Source organism: Aquarana catesbeiana, linkage group LG04, assembly GCF_042186555.1.
Source record: "Aquarana catesbeiana isolate 2022-GZ linkage group LG04, ASM4218655v1, whole genome shotgun sequence".
Lineage (NCBI taxonomy): Eukaryota > Metazoa > Chordata > Amphibia > Anura > Ranidae > Aquarana > Aquarana catesbeiana.
In genome coordinates, this window is record NC_133327.1 from 66,662,879 (window position 1) to 66,680,876 (window position 17,998).

Sequence of the window (17,998 nt, forward strand, 5' to 3'; positions counted from 1 at the left end):
ATTTTCAGAGCTTTACTGCTCTGAAAAAAAAAAAAAAAAAAAAAAAAAAAAAAAAAAAAAAAAAACCCCCCCCCCCACACACCACTTTTGTACAGAGGATTAGAATTACTGGCAGGTTTTGCCAACTGTCACACATTTGAAATGCTTACTTGTTCTGACCACACACACACACACACACTTATTCACTTGCATCATGCTAGAAAAATTAGACTACTGCAGGGTGAATCAATTGTCTACTGCAACTTTTCTTCCACTTTGATCACAGCCCTCTGCTCTTCTGGGTGTGTCCAATTACCCTGTGCTGCCCCAGCTTCTCTTCCGCCAACCCTCACCCCCCTACATGGCCATGTATGCAGCTGCCAGGGGAGGAGCAAAGAGGAATACTATAGAGTGGCTGCTTACATTGCTTGCAGGGAGCTGCCATCTTGGATTATTCACTGGCTTTTAGATATCCACAAGGAAGCATTTTACATGTAAGCATGCATAAAATACATTAAACGCACATAATCTTATGGAATATTGTTGAAGTGAATGGGCTTATGACTGGGTCTCTTTAAAGACTGATAACCTGTGAAAATGTATATGCAATTTATGGTTCCAAATTTTATATTTCAGAATACCACATTTGGCATCCAATATAGTGAGGTAAAAAAAATTCTTGCGAATTAGACAATCTTACACTTAAGGTTTCTGCACAAATGAAGACCAAAAAAAAAAAAAAAAAAAAAGACATAATGCATACAGTAAAGCTTAAAAAAAAAAAAAATAGATTTGTTCTGCTGATCATTGTGCAGACAACTAATCTCCTCACTTTTCTAGTTCATATCACCGGCTATAAGCCTATAAAAACCCCATTCTTATTGGTGGTATAAGAAGATGTATAAAAGCAGAGTGGATTTTTATTTTGTTGCTCCATGTAGGTTATGCCAACCTTATGGTACAACATAACCAGTCCATCACAGGCTACAAAATGGTACACCAACAATCACAGCTTGCATTCATGTCCTATGGCGACAGTGCTGCTACGCAAGTGAGTTGTCACTCTAGGACAGGATGCATTCTTGACAGGATCACCAAGAAAAAAAAGAGGGGGGGGGTAACATTTTAGGGCAAAATTATAAAAAGCAGTAAATCTATATTTTTAAATTACTGCAGCCATGGATTTTCTGGTACATGTGTTCTGAATTAAAGTAACAGATTTACCTGCCTAGGTAATGTCACAATAACTGCTAAATATGCCCCTTTAAGAATTAGCACAGAAGGATAAGCGTTCTTTATTGAATAAGGCTGTATTTGTATGCTTCAATAGGAAATATTCTGCTTAAGGAAGTTTTGGGCCAAGTTTATCCATTCACGTTTAGCTTGTTTTCTCCTTGACTGCTATGAACTTGCGTGCATAAAACATAAAAATGAAAGTTCTTGCATATTTTGCTTGGGATCAAAGTATTAAATTATCTGAACAAATCACATTTAAGTTTCTCATTTTGGAAACTTTAGAAGTGTAGAAAATTAGAAATTAAGTACTTGACAGGAAGGGGGAGGTATAGCAGAAACAGGTATATACACAAGTATTAAAACTGGATCAAAGTGTTAATGCAGAGATGGTATTTTTATCCAGCTTTTTTTTATGTAGTGGTTACAGGCTGAGTACCCAGCAATAGTAAATCATCATTTACATTGTAGTTTAAAACGATACAAGTGGCATATAAAAAAAAAAATTGCACATTATGAATCTGAATGGGTTCGATTTTGATTGGATCAGGTTACAACATAATGAAAATGTACCCCCTATTAAAAATTATTGGGGTTCTGTCCATCTACATAAGGGGGTAAGGCTTAAGAGCAGCCATTAGAAATCTACATGGCCCTGATGGGCCCATTGTCTTATAGGACCCCTATGTGGAGGCACAGGCTGCAGTGTATCTGCCCCAAACAATGTCGTTTATAATTAGCATGGCTCATTCCATGCGTTTGATTTTGGCCAAAAAGATAAAGTTATGACCCCATATTTATGATAAAATGAAAGTTAAAATATGACAAAAAAAAGTTGGAAATTTAGAGACCTGCTCAGAAGAACCTACTTTGACATGGTGGCAGGCTTCATATCTCTGGACAAAACCTCTTTACTTAGGTTAGGAATAGGATACCACTACTGACTTTTATAAGAAATAAAAAAAATCTGCTGGCTTACAAATATGTACACTCCAGGAGGTGTATGCTACCTCAAGGAAAGTGTAAATTGTAAATAACTGCCAGCAATCCTGGCCTAGCTGGAGCTATTGGCAGCATTGCCCCTTCAATGTCACATATCCCGTATACGTCACCAGAACTGTGTGCCATGAAGAAAAAGCATTTGGTTCACTCCAAGTGTGATACCTGGGATTTTGCAGTTCCTCTGTTGCTCTAAGCTGTGGAAGAAGAGATTCTGTATCAGGTACACAAGTCCTGGCAGAAGAGTGACAATGTCATTCCCCCACCAGCTCACTGGGGGACATTCACAAAAGCAACCCCTCTCTAGTCACCCCCTCTGTGTACCAAGGATAGATTGCATGAATCCATCCACAGCTGCTGTAGCTACCCCCATTCAGGCATCCAGCCCCTTTTCGGGCACGAGGTGCCTGAATTACAGTGGGGTGTTTTTGAAGCACCCGATTAGAGCCATAGAGACTAATAGGCTTAACAAAAAAGGTACACTGCAAGCACAAACCATTGCGCTTGCAGTGCACCCAGGTGTGTTATCAAAGCAAATTAATATTTGCTTTGCCAACACAGAACCTCTTCTCAGCCAATCAGAAGGCCTGGATGTAATACCATGCACCCGATTGGCTGAAGGTAAATGCAATCCCATTGGCCACCATGCAGAACAGAAAGAAGACATGCACGGAGGAGTCCTGCATCCAGCGCAGTGCTACGTCCAACAGCTTGCCACCTGACCCACCACCACAATGGGGCAAGTGCTGGGCAGACAACGGGTAGGGGGTGCAGGGTGGCTGCAATTGATGGGGCACAAGAGGCTGCATATGATTTTGTATCAGCATTTTTCAGTTTGAACCCCAAAAAAAAATTTGAGCACCAGTCGCCACTGGTAATACTGCATTTGCAACATCAGGAAAACTCTGATATATATGCAGTATGATACTTCTAAGGTTTCTGCACAGATGTCACTGCCTCACCTTGTTTTAAGCCCCTAAAAGCCAGACCACAGCCCTGCAACTATGTGCAAGTGGTGCAGTTGCAGCACAGCCCCATTCACCCTCTCACCGAATAGTTTTATCACAGTCATGACAGGGGCATGTGTATACCCCCAGCTGCTGCCTTTATAGCTAAAAAAGGGCAAGTTTGAAGGGCAGTAAAACTGAGGCTCAACCATGGGATTTACCACCTGACTACATGTGAAGCCCTTAAAATGATAAAACATGCAGCAACGAGAAAAGAAAAAGAAAAAAAAAAAAAACCCACACACTGTTTTGACTAGAGTTGCACAAATAGGTATAGTTGTAAGCAAGTAGCCCTCTTCAAGGTGTGATCACCACCCTCAACCAATTAGTTCTCGTTTCCCCTGTCCTTTGAAGTCCTTCTATTTTTTCTAAAGAGTCCTAGTAACTCCAGGGGTCCATTACCTGACAAGAACAGCTAATTAACTGAAGGTTACACCTGCACAGAAAAATGGAATACACCCAGACCTATGAAAAGCCCATTATATGAATACTGTATGCTTAAGTAACAGTGATGGAAATGTAAAACAGGGAACTATTACAAATACTGTCTCCTTACAGGGCTAAAGTCTACACAAAAGTAAGTCTGCCTCAGCATATACCATACATTTGTGATGCTGAATGTTTTAACAATCCAAAGCTTGATTGAAAGAAAAACCCAAAACACACCACACACACACTAGCTGAGTCCAGGCACATTTGTATACTTAAGCTGGCCGTAGATGGACAAAAACTAGACAGGGACTGGTCAAATTTATTCCTCATCTCACTTGTGAATGAATCCGTTCAAGAGAACACACACACGGAGAGTTTTAGACTTTGCCATGTTCACCTGCACATGGTTTTAATTCACATAAGTTGCGCGGGGGGGGGGGGGATCCAAATTAATTTACGAAGAGCAAGTAACTAGGATTGGACATCATGGGCGTGTGCTTAAAGCTCAGCACTATCCAAAATATTTTATTATTTTGAATATTATGGAATGGTTAGCTCTTTGACCAGGTGGTTTGTCTATTGAGGGGATTACCCTTTACTTCCCATCAATGTAAAAATCTCTCCAAATGGGGACAGACAATGTACTTAGTAGTGCAAGGAAAAGTTAGAACATGTTTTCATTGTAGTCTCTGCCTTCTTGTAAAGAAATCAGAATTGGATCAAATCTACAGCTGCTGAAAGTAAAAGCCTGATATCAGTACAAAACTAAAAATATTGTCTGGAGTAGAGTTGCCACCTGAGCCCTTTAAACCCGAAAACATATTACTCAGGTTCTGTGGCCTATTAAGGCAATATGCACTTGGTGCCTTACCTTCATTAAATTAGCCTGAGAACCGGTGTAATTCATATGTGTTCAGGTTTAAAGAGATGACATGGCAACCCTAGTCTGGAGTGAGATCCAAGATACTAAAAACGTGGATTTTAAAGACCAATTTCTGATTAAAGTATAGAAAATCCAGAAGTAGGCCAATGGAGACAAATGTGACAGGATTGGGTGCATATAGTTCTATATTGTTGTGCAATCTAAAAATGTGGAAAACCTTTTAGTGGGCATTTTGTGGTATAAACAGCAAACTTTTTGCCAAAACCTCTGGATTTTTGCAAAATACATTGAAGTCAGAGGGTAGATAAAAATGAAGGTGGCTTTAAATAGGGTTAAAGGGGCCCTCATTAGCCTAACTACTTCAGGAGCCCTTTCCTGCAGGTTTGTCAAAAAACAAAAACAAAAAAAATAACAAAACCACAGAACATGCATTGATAAGCTATGGGAAAACAATTCTTAATCTTATTCGTGACCTGCTATAGTTTTCTTGGGTCTATATAAAATGCAAATAAAGTGCTGTATGGAAGATTTACTAAACCAGTCATAACTGGATATATGTTACTATATTAGTCATTTGTGCCTTGGGAACTACAAGTATAGCACTCTCAATGAATCTTAGATATAGAAGCTCTGGAGCCAAATCCTCCAAATGTCCTACATAAAATATAACTTTACTGAAATGTATGACCATTGATGAGACATCTAGTAAGCAGATAAATTTAGGTCTTCTCAATCAAGTTCAGTTTGCAATAGAAGGGCTTGTGGTCATGTCCCCATTCCTTCTTTACGTCACAAATCTGTGCCAAGCCCAGCTAGCTATTCAGATAATCACTGGTGTGTACACCATCTTTGACACTTGTGTTTGGACATTAAGTTCCCTCAGTTCATTAGAATTTCACAGCTTTCTTAAGCATCAGGATTTTGCTGCCCATAAGATGGGTTTCCTGGAGGATAATAATCTGGGGGGCATGAGATTTTAGATATTGAAATAAGGCTCATTTCAATTTGGAACCTAGGCCCCTCACGTTCCATGAAAGGACTGTGAAGGACTCAGCTAAGGGGTTAGTCATTTGGGATAATAAAGAATAACCAATTCATATGAATGAGGGGGCGCACCAAGAAATAACCCATGAACAGCATAATTCTCGTTACATTACATCTAGTATTCACAGCACTTGAACAAGTTAAAACACCTAAAACAAAAAAAAAAAAAAAAAAAAAAAAAAAACAAAAAACACCCAAGAACTTAAAAACATTTCTTAAACTATCCAGTCACGATGTGTATAGAGCCAGATTTTAATAGAAAAAGTAAAAAGCGTGTTAGGATTCACTATTGTCCATCACCATTTTTAATAAGGATTGAGCAGAGGTCACAACCCTCAACATGGAACTCTCCAAGTGAAAGTTTTTCTAGTTCATATGTTGGAGCTAGCCAGTGTATTTGGGATACTTTTTCCCATAAACTTAATAAAATCCTTAAATTTTATTTTCAGCTGCCCTGTAGAAGTAAAACCAAGCAAATGATCTCTTGAAGATCACCCCCAATAGGAGAGATTCTTTTGAAACCCCCCCCCCCCCCCATGAAAGGGATACTTGCAATTATCACTGATCATACACATGTACAATTACATTGCTTAGTCAAACTGCTTCTTAGTTTCCACTTTGCATATAATGGCAAGGAGTAGAAAATAAAAAAAGCGATTAAGTTAATTCATTGAGTTCATATTTGTTAAACCACACAAAAACCTCCCTGCATGTTTCTAACCAGGCTGGTTTCTTATGGCTCCTGGGCTTATCTCCAATTCAATCACAACTCAACCTCAGAATGGTCAACATCTAGATACCTGTATTAGCATCATAGGAGAGTCCTGGGTGCATATCTCTGGATAAAGTGTGACCTCACACCACTGATCCTTCTATAAAGTCTGATGCTCTGCTGGACCCTCAGTCAATGGAAAAAAACTGTCGTAATGAGAAGGTAGCCTGGATCCTACAAGAGCCATTTTCCAACCCAACTAGCAAGACTAAAGTGATTTTCTGCCCTGCAGGACAAGATTCTCCATCCAACTGATCTTAAGGTTACTGCATTCCCAGGTAAGTCACTGTCATTTGAGTTACACAACACCCCCCACAACCACCAGAAATGGTGATCCTTTTCCCTCTGTAAAGAAGCCATTCGCCTTTCACAGCCATGCTTATATAGGGCCAAAAACCTTCAGTTTTGGACAGTTTAGGTTTTTAGAACCACTCATTCTGTTATTGCTGTCTGCACCCTGTTAGGAAGACTTCCCTTCAGCTCTATTTGATAGGAGTTCAAATATCCCCTACTCAAGCCAACAGGGAAAAAAAAAAAAAAAAAAAAAAAAAAAAAAAAAAAATTTGGCTTTCTATACACAAGGCATTTCACATGTAAATAAAACTGGAGGATTTTTTTAATTGTATTTACATTTGCTATAAAGCCAAAGTACAGCTATGTCAGCCATTTTAGGCCAAAGATGTTCTCTTCAATCCTGATAAAGATCCAAACCACTTTCTCTGGGGGAAAAAAAAAAAAAAAAAAAAAAGTCTCCATTTTAAAATCAATCAACCCAACAATTGCTATTGAAAATGGAAACATTTACTAAAAGATTTGCAGGCTGAAATTGCTGCCCTAAGAATTCTCATTTCCTGGCTTCAAGGTTTCTTGGCCACTGACCCCTGAACAAGCATGCAGAAAGCCAAAGTCAAGTCTGAACTCTTGATATGCATACTTGTTCTGCCTCAAACCATGGAAGGCAATGGGTTACCAGCCTTTACTAGCATATTCTGGAGTGGATGGCAGACTTTAGTCTTAGTACTCAGATATCCTTTAGGTCCAAGCTTGTGGAAGGTTTGATTTGGGCATATACCATGATTGCCATCATGGGTCAATGTGTTTTGCCACAAAGAAACATTTGACCATGGTTTACAAAGGTGCTTTGCCCTCTTAGACTATATAATAAAAAAAAAAAAAAAAAAAAAAAAAAAAAGTGTAATCCTAGACCTCCACAAAATGTATATTTTTAATGCTATGCATAATTTGTCAAAGTAAAATTCAGGTTACCCATAGCAACCAATTATGTTCCATTATCCCAGCAAGGGCAGGGACTGGACTATTTATTAATATAAATTCATTTTCTATTGAGTCTGCAGCCATCTTGGATCTCCTAAAATGGACAATTCAAAACATTGTTTCTTTATACATAGCGGATTTGGATACTGTTGGAAGTAAACATCCCTAGAAATTAAATTTTCTGCAACTTGCCCACTGCCGTATTTTAACTTGCTACAATACTGGGACTAGTTACACGACACAGGCACCTAGGTCTGTAGGATGTAAAAGTTGGGAGCATTTCCCTGCTCCAAACAAGTTGCTGCATATAGCATTTTACAATTATAGTACATGGGAACATGCACTTGGAGTCAGCATTTTTTTTTTTTTTTTTTAACACACACATCTTAGAAAATTTAAAGCAGTGTGGTTGTTCTCCAGGAGACAAAACTTGACAAAGTTGGTCTCTGCTTGTCTCAACTACAGAGCAGCCAGCTTTTATATTTTCCATCTGTGTAAAAAGAAAGGAGCTGATAACTGGTGCCATTACCCACAGCAAGCTGAGAAAACACAGTGACCCCCATGGTTATTTTACCATGGTACAGCATAAAAAGGGTTTAAGAATTTCTCATTTAAAGCTGATCAGACCCAGCTTCAATAAAACTCAGACGGCCATATTTTAAAGTTTCATTTTCTATTTTCATTGACATTTGAAAATGTGTTTCCAAAAAGGTAGCGGAAGACCACCACCCTCCTGCACCCTACAATGGAACCTACCTTCACAACTGTTTACGCTGAGGAAATCCCTGATCAATATCAAGTTATCAAGAGGCTGGGTCAAGGTACTTTTGGTGAAGTCCTACTCATGCAGGTCAAGAACACAGGTATGTAAAAAAGCATTTATAAAATTTTCCTTGTCAAAAGAAGTTTGAGTATACAATGTTATAAAGATACATAAAGTAAGTTTACAAGGATCTATAAAGTAAGCTCATTGTTTTACAGTAGGGATTATAGAGGTAAATATCATGAAATTTCAAATATTAAACATTGGGTTCACATAAACCTAAATTAAAGATATATATCATTTCCTTAGTTACTTTTGTAGGTATTTAAATGATTTATACCTACTATACATATTGTTTACAAGTAGAGTGTATATAGGTCAAATAAATTCTGATAATGAGCTTTAATCGTAAGGTGAAGAAAAGGAAAGAGAAAAGAAAAAGGGTTGAAAGGTAGAGGTATGGTCCACAAGGTTGTCCCGCACGTCAGTTTATTATTTTTTAGTTCTCTTTGAAGCATTAGAATGGGTGTCTCTGTAAGTCATTTAATCTGTTGATTTATAAAATTTTCATGAATAGGAAAAAATGTTAGGGGTTTAATTTTCCTTATAATGTTCAGTTCTCAAATATAATTTTGTTTACCCGATACAAAGCTTATTTTAGCATTTTAGATTAACCACTTGCAGTCAGCTAGTGATAGGCCAAGCAAAAGAAGGTTTCTACAGAAAGTTTGACAGACACACGACTTAAAGCTATACCCTTCCTATTAGAAAAGGACATGGCGTATGTAAACTAGCTTCCAAGAAGGCTTGCTGTGCTAAGCTTTCTAAGTAGAAAGTTCAGCTTGTTTTGCATATTTATAGATGCACCACCATATAGTAAACCTGTCTTCATTGAACATTTGAGTGATCTAGAACATCAGTTTATAAGCTTTCAAATTTCCAAAAGAAAAAAAAATTCCAAATAAAAATGGATCAAGACACTAGACTCAATAGGGAATGATAATTTATTGACTTGGATTACCCATAGTAAAACAGCAATCTTGAAGTTTTCAGTGATACAGGGCTGGTTTGAACATTGAATACAAACTGGAACATAAAAAACTAATCTTACAGACCCTGCATTATCCCATCACTTATTTTAGCGCGCCCCCCCCCCCCCCCCCCCCAAGAGCAAAAAAAATAAATTTAAAAAATCTATTTTTCTCCTTCACATTTGTAGCACAGTATGGTAGAATGGAGCAGTAAAGCATTCGCCATGGACAGCAAAAAATATTTATAGGATGTTCCTTCAAGTCCGGTTTATGTCCCATTGTTAATGTGTCTCATTTGTGTTAAAGGTAAACCAATGGCTGTGAAATTAGTGAGGAAGGACAGGATCAAGCAGAAAGCCTTTCTGAAGGAACTCTATGTCCATCTCTGTCAAACCACCAAGGCATTATACCAACCTATCTAATCTTTATTGAAACTCTGGACCATTATCTCATGACCCAGGAGCTGGCTATAGCTGGAACCCTACATGACCTCATTGAGCCTCAGGTGAGCCAATTGTATATTTGGTTTAGTGAATAAGCCCAAGTTTTAGTAGATATAACATTTAAAGCTAGCCTGACCAATAAGTCATACAAAGTGGAATTTGAGAAAGTGTTCAGAACTTCCCTGTTTCCATCTATTACAGTTCTGTTTTTTGCAAAAACATGATTGCCTTGCCCAGGTTGTAAACTTAAAACAGCATCACTGTTATCCCTAAATATACAATTTATTGCATGAAATGTGACAGCTGAACAAGTAGGAAAAATGTTCATGCAGATTGCTTTTGGGCAATTCAACTCATGCACATCCCAGTTGTGTGAACTGACCCTTTCATGAAAGTTGCATGTCAACATAGCAAATTCTTGCAGAACAATTAAAGTAAATTAACATTAACTAGGTTTATGTTATGTTCCATGTGATTTTGAAGTGTCTCAAAAAAAAAAAAAGTTTTACTTTTTCAGGTAGGAATGCCAGAAGAAATGGTAAAGCGCTGTGCAATACAACTGGCCTGGGCTCTGGATTTTATGCACAGCAGAGGATTAGTGCACCGAGACCTTAAGCCAGACAATGTCCTGCTCATGGACAAGGAATATCACACAATCAAGTTATGTGACTTCGGACTAACTGAGACCATTGGCAGCATTGCCACTAAAATGTCCCACATCATCCCCTATATGTCACCAGAGCTGCGTGCTTTGAAGAGAAATCAGTACTTGGTCATAACTCCAAGTGTAGATTCCTGGGCTTTTGCAGTTCTTCTCTTCGTTGCTCTAACAGGAAACTTTCCCTGGAAAGAAGCTATGGCGGAGGATATTCTGTACCAGGTCTACAAGTTCTGGCAGAAGAGTGACAATCTTTCCTCCACCAGCTCTCTGGGAGAAGTTCACAAAAGAAGCCCTGATGATGTTCAACAAATTCTTTTCTCAGGACCCAATCTCTCGACCCTCTGTTCTTTCCATCCTAAGCTGTACTCCCTATACTTGGAGAATTGAAGAATTCTACCAGGAGGTAGTGACAGAGGCGGAAGGTGGCACTGAAGAAACTGAATTTGTTATACAGGATCAGGAACCCACAGAGCAAGGTGGTGAAGACACTGGAGAGTTTCAATGTATAATCATACAGGACCAGGAATCTACAATGGAAGGGGAAGACAACCTTGAAAGGGTTCATTTTGTGATCACACAGGAGCAGGAACTCCATGCCCTGTATCCAGAAATGGACCCATGTGACCCTGACCTAATTCGGATTTAAAAAAATGAAACTTTGGCTTTGGGTTCAGAAGTTGAAATTCCTTAGAATCTTTTAACTGGTCTAATGGAAATAAGCTTTTGGGCACCAAATGCCAAAGGGGATGAGTCTGGGACCATGTGTGCTCTATGGATATCAGTACGGTTTCAGTTTCTGATTGGATGTTGAAATTGAAGTTACTACATTTGCCAACGTTTTCAGAGCTTTACTGGTGTTGTACAAATATGGTTGCCATTACATAACTCCTCCCCCTATTTTATGAGGCAAGGGAGATGAGATGCATTTGCATTCATGTCCTATGGCAACAATGCTGCCACGCGAGCAAGTTGACACTCTAGGACAGGATGCATTTGATAGGATCACCAGGTGAAAAAATAAAAGGGGCGTGCCTCTTACATTTTAGGGCAGATTTATAAAAAGCAAATATATATATATATATATATATATATATATATATATATATATACACACACACACATACACACTTTAAAAATTACTGCATGCATGGGTTTTTTGGTACAAAATGTTACAGATTTACCTACCTAGATAATGTCACATTCACTAATAAATATGCACCTTTAAGAATTAGCACAGAAGGATAAGCGTTCTTTACAGAATGCTGTATTTGTACACTTTAATAGGATATATTCTGCTTAAGGAAGTTTTGGGCCAAGTTTATCCATTCACGTGTAGCTTGTTTTCTCCTTGACTGCTACAAACTTGCATGCATAAAACATGAAATAAAGTTCTTGCATATTTTGCCTGGGATCAAAGTATTAAATTATCTGAACAAATCAAAGTTAAGTTTCTCATTCAAGAAACTTTAGAAGTGTAGAAAATTAGAAATAAAGTACTTTTGGACAGGAAGGGGAGGTATAGCAGAAACAAAAACAGGTATTTACAAGTATTAAAACTGGATCAAAGTGTTCTTAATGCAGAGATGGTATTCTCATCCACCTTTACTTTTTTTTTTTTTATGTAGAGGTTACAAGCAGAGTACCCAGCAATAGCAAATATAGCCATTTACATAGTTTAAAACGATACAAGCATTCTTAAGGTACTAGTACTTAAAAAACAGTGGTCCTCAGGGCCAGGTTTGCAGGATAACTGAAATACATCACCAGTGATATCATTTTCTGCTCAGCACTTGCAGTATTCTAGTCTGCATCTCCCCAAAGTAATACTTAAAATCTGGCCTGTTAGTGGGCCCTGGGAACAGGAGTTGAGAACCACTGACTTAGAATGTCAGAGCAAAGCGGCTTAAAATGTGGCATATAAAAAAAAAAAAAAAAAAAAAGTTTGCACATTATGAATCTGAATGGGTTCAATTTTGATGATTGGATCAAGTTACAACACAACGAAAAATGTACCCCCCTATTAAAAACTTATTGGGGTTCTGTCCATCTACAGAAGGGGATAAGGCTTAAGAGCAGTGATTAGGAATCACCATGGCCCTGACGGGCCCATTGTCTTATAGGACCTCTGTGTGGAGGCACAGGCTGCAGTGTATTTGCCCCAAACAATGTCATTTATAACCATTAGCATGGCTCATACCATGTGTTGATGATTTTGGCCAAAAGATGAAGTTAATGACCCCATATTTTTGATTAAAATAAAAAGTTAATAGTTCAAGACAAAAAAAAAAAAAAAAAAAAAGTTGGAAAAATTTAGAGACCTCCTCAGAAGGACATTCTTTGACATGGTGGCAGGCTTCATATGTTTGGCCAAAACCTCTTTACTAAGGTTAGGAATAGGTTACCACTACTGACTTTTATAAGAAAAAAAAAAATCTGCTGGGTTACAAATATGTACGCTCCAAGAAGTGTATGCTACCTCAAGGAAAGTGTAAATTGTAAATAACTGGCAGCAATCCTAGGAGGTGCCATATACCTTCTGAGACTTCATTTTCCGACTCCATGACAACCTACATTTGCTTAGACACTTATTCCTAACTCATTAGGACTCCCCTAAAAGTTTGAGGCTGATCCAGGCCATGCGTTTTTCCTACTTGTGGGACATATCAAGATGAAGTTCTACTTCTTAGTTTACTGATGTCAGCTCCTGGATATGTGGCATGGTTGTGAGTGGATACAGGTTACTCCCAGCCATTGGTGGGAAAGTTACAAGAGGATACCGAGTTCTCCTGCTATCAGCAGGGTGGTATTGATGGCATGCAGGAGGAGGATCAGTGTTCCCAGCCAATCAATGAGACCATGTCACACCATATCCCTAGCTATTAGTGGAATGGTTCCAGGATACTGGCTTCCCCAGCTATTCATAGCACACATGAGGAAAACATTCAAGAGTGTTCCCAGCCATTTTTTGGGTCTATGACTGTAGGTCATAAGAGTGGTTCAAACTGTGCACCAATCGACCTGGGGATTCATTAATGCCAGGAGGAATCCATATTATGTGTCCCAATTTGACAATGAATAGTCCCTACATCCAAGTCCTTCAAGTGGGCTTTGTTTTTAGGCAATATTCCAGAGTTAGATCTGTTCACATTTTACAATAGCAAGCTGGAGAATATTCTCACAAGGAACCTAGGCTGGCAAGTTTGGGAGATGCTCTGACAGATTAGGGGAGGTTTCTCAAACCATATGCGGTTATCTTTTGGCCTTATGTTTGTTGGCTAGAGTAATGATTGAAACATTTTTTTAGCATCTCACCCTTGTTTATGGCTAGTTTTCCAAAACATATGTTGCCATGAAGTTAGGAAAATAGAAAAATCTACCAAATACTTATAAAAAGGTTACTTTCCTGGTAGACTCCATAACAGGATGGGTACCTGCCCAGTGTCATGGGTAGGCTAGTTATGCATCGCTTAGTGTGAATCTACTTAAAAATGCATGGTAGTGGAATCCTATGGGGTAGGAGCAAGAACAAGTCTACCCAAAAGGAGGCATGCATTGAGTCTACATGCGTACGCCCCCCCCCCCCCCCTCCCCACAGCCATTTACTGTGAAGTTGTGTGCTGCTGTTTCTGCACCCCCAGCTCTGCCCTTAGCTTTGAAAGGAGCTTAGAGGTTAAGTGAGGACAGAAAAATACCCGTTTTTATATCTATATGGAATTTTCTATTCCCATTTTGATTTTAAACTAAATGGGTTGTTTTATAAGCTGAGGGTTAAGTATTTTTGTAAGGTTTTTACAGCATGCACTCATTTCTGTAGTTAGACATGGTGGGTACATTTATCTTCAAGGTTTACAAAAGATGGTACTGAAATAATCTCAGCTTTTTCCTGTTTACTACTGCAGCACAACAGCCAAAAAAAAAAAAAAAAAAAAAAGCATACCCGACCCATTTTTTGGCAATGTAACAGTGCATGTGTATTCACTTGTGCGTTGTGGAGCATGGTTTACTAAATTGATGTTGGGGCCATTGAGAAATTAGGATACACTGCTTGACTTTTAGCCAGTTTCTACTGAATTGCCTGAAATTAGAGCCATGAGTAGAACTGCCGGCACTACTTGGCTTGACAATTTAAGAATTAGGCTGAGAATTTCTCACTTGGCTCAGATGCAGTCACTGTTTGGGTATTCTGGCAGCAGTAGATCTGAACACAGCACCAATTAGCAGCAATCTACTGACTTTGATTTAGCCCTTGGGCTGAACCAGCGATCTGAAGTATATGGCTAGCTTTAGCATTTCCTGCTTCCAGTTCTAAAAAAGAAAAAAACATTTGTAAAGCAGGCAAACAAACAAGATCTAAACCACAGACTTGAGGCATGACACAACACTGCAGCAGTATCAGACCCTGAAGGTGTTAGTATAGCTGTAAATTGTTATCAGAGCTAAATACACATTAGCAAACAGTCAATCATCCTCTATGTTAAGCTGGTGAAGGCCATGCAACTCATCCAGATGCAATTATTTTGTTGAAATTGTATGAGGATGGTATTCTGGGGGTTGGGGGGGCCCACAACTTTCCATTTGTCTTGAGAAACCCAATTGTTGACTGGCAGACAGGCCTCTATTTGCCAAGTGTCAACGGTTGTAGATTTAACTTCTGCTTACATTACCAGTGCAGTACAAAGTAATAAAATTTTCTGAAAAGTGAGCAACTACCAAAATGTACCCCTATGCTATGACACAGGTAATTGACTGAAGCACTGGAAATTACAGCAACAATGGACAAATTAAACAATTAAAGCATATTCCACAATGCTGATGCATGCTAGAGGAATATCAGAAGGCTACCTGATGTGGTGAATGCAAAAAAAAAAAAAAAAAAAAAAAAAAGGATTGCGCATCAGATAACTGTCCTGAAGGTATCTGAAGAAGGGATCCAGGTTATCCTGAAAGTTTGAATCCAACTTATTAGCAGATAAAGGGTACCACGTTAAACTCCAAACTCTGTTAGTGGTTAACATAATCTAATGCTCTACTACTGTCAACAGAAAAATCATTCAATAAATTCTAGGTTTAACCAGGACTAGAAGCTACAAATGCAAATTAAACTGTAAAGCCACCTGTTGGTTCCACTACAAATTAAGTTTCTGTACTCAAATGACTAAACTTTAACAAAACAGTCAGGCCAAGTCAAACCATTCCTTTGATAACAGTTGCAGTTTTGGATATACTGAAGGGTTAGGCTAGCCATGCATACCTATTATTCAGCCCTATGGGCTGAACCTGGTAGATCACACTAAACAATGAATGGATGAATCTACACTGCCAGCTATTGTATACAAACAGCTGCAAAAATCAGAAACTGCCCAAATAGCAACATCTGATTATGTGCAGCTGACATGTTTTAACCTTGCTCTGTTGGACTTTTGAAATTCTCAAGCCAGGGGGTGCTGACAATTTAGCAGGAATCAACCAAGATTCAAACTTTGTATGGCTAGCTTTGAAACTAAAGTTTAGGTATGGCAATTTTTACATATACTTACATTAGGGTGCAATGTTTAATATAGTAGGTTTAAATCAAAGTATGCATGTGCCATACTTGTGGAATCCCCACAGAAACTCAAAGTCACTGTAGGTAGTACAGGGATAGCAAATATCCTTCATGCCTGTACTGAGCAGCTGTGCACCTTTGTGAGCACAGAAGTCCTTTGCGTGGCACGGGAGCCATTAAGGGAACACTTTATTTTTGCACTGAATGCAAAGCATTCAGATATCAGAGGATGGACAGTGACATCACAATCTCTACCTCGTCCAATCTGAAAACTTTGCGTTCATTGGGAAAAACTGAAGGCTGCCTGTGCAACCTCCTATGTTCAGTAAAGAGTAGGGCTTCTTCTAAAGAGATTCCACAGGTATGGCATATATACACACACACACACACACACACACACACAGGTCCAAGCTGGACCAAACTATGCAACGCTTACCATACCTGAAAAGTCAGCTTTAGGACCCCAGCAGGTATTACTCATATTTGGCCTGATTAAATATCCCTTACTGTTTATGAAAGCTTGAACAACAAGTAGTGTTCTGTTGCAGTGTTTGTCACAACTATAGATTTGCCATCACTACTGGTTCCAACAGCTTTAAATGGGCTATATCACTAAAAAGTCACAAGCAGTATTCAATAAACCCATCAAAGAAAGTGCAGAACAGTTTAGTAGCTACAGTAAATAGGTCAGACAATAAGAAGGTAACAGGAGATGGTTTCTCATCATTTTACAACATGGCAGAGACGGTGTACCTGGAGAGACGTCCCAGCAGAACAGGCTACATCCTCTTTGACAAAGGTAGCAAATGTCTGTGTGTGGCGTGATGGACATATCTGGTGGCTTGGCATATTCCTCCCGTAAAAAGAGGACTGGATGCTGATGGTGGTTTTGTGAGGGCACTTGAAGGATATGTATTCACCATCACAGGCTCGCAGTGTATAAGTCCTCAGCATTCTGGAAATATAACCTGAAAAGAAAAAATTTGCTTATTTTAATTTTGACATAAAGACATGTTCAACTTCAGCTCATTCAAAAAGCACAGGAAAGTGAATATGGGCTACCACAAACAAACAAACTAAAAGTCTTTACAGTATTTTTTTTTTTGCAAACTGGTGAGTAATCAGCTGTAACAAAACCGTGCATCAGGGCCGTCTTTAATTTTGATTGGGCCCTGGGCAAACATTTTCTTGGGGCCCCCCTCCATTCTGAGATATACAAAAAATAGCAGGTAGACTCAAAATCAGTTTACTGCAGCAGATCACGCAGCGATTGCAATTGTTTGCCAGAGGTTACAGCCTATCATTACTGCTCAATGGCTGGTTTCTAGAGGTTACAACACATAATTTCTGCTTGCCGATTGGTTGCTAGAGGTTAATGTACATTATTAGCGCTCACTAATTGGTTGCTAGGGGTTACAGCACATCATTAGTTCCTAGAGATTAAAGCAGATCACTACTGTTTGCTGATTGGTTGCTAGAGGTTCATGCACATCATTACCTCTCACTGAGCAGTGGAGCAATCCCAAATAATTGAGCAAGTAAAGGGGCACATTAATACACATACTACAGGAGAGGTTCAGAGACTGCGGACATACTGCAGGAGACAATCAGAGACTGCGGACATACTGCAGGAGACAATCGGAGACTGCGGACATACGGCAGGAGACAATCAGAGACTGCAGACATTATACAGGAGATAGTCAGAGAACTTTCAGCAATGCACAGCTTTACAGTTAAATAACACAGCTCAGGGTTTAAACAGTCAGGCCTTTTATGGGTGTAAGGACATACCTGGCCAGCCAAACTCACTACATACATTCAGGACTGGGCGGGGCTTCCACTCTCTGCTGTCACTAAAGCAGCTGGGAGCTCCACTGATGCTTTGTTGGGGGGCCCACATCACCCGTGAATTGTCGCCCCGATGACAGCTT

The 17,998-nt window shown here is 39.1% G+C and overlaps 1 protein-coding gene and 1 pseudogene across 1 annotated transcript in view; one reads left to right on the forward strand and one right to left on the reverse strand.

The window, feature by feature from the left end:
* Positions 1 to 17,036, reverse strand: part of LOC141139305 (protein eva-1 homolog C-like) — a 419,753-nt gene extending 402,717 nt beyond the window's left edge. Inside the window, exon 1 of the mRNA XM_073625284.1 lies at positions 16,821 to 17,036. Coding sequence (XP_073481385.1) covers positions 16,821 to 17,021 — 201 coding nt within the window. The 5' untranslated portion in view covers positions 17,022 to 17,036. The remainder of the gene's footprint in view (positions 1 to 16,820) is intronic.
* LOC141140408 (serine/threonine-protein kinase SBK1-like) lies at positions 8,340 to 11,213 on the forward strand (annotated as a pseudogene).
* Positions 17,037 to 17,998: the final 962 nt, after the last annotated feature.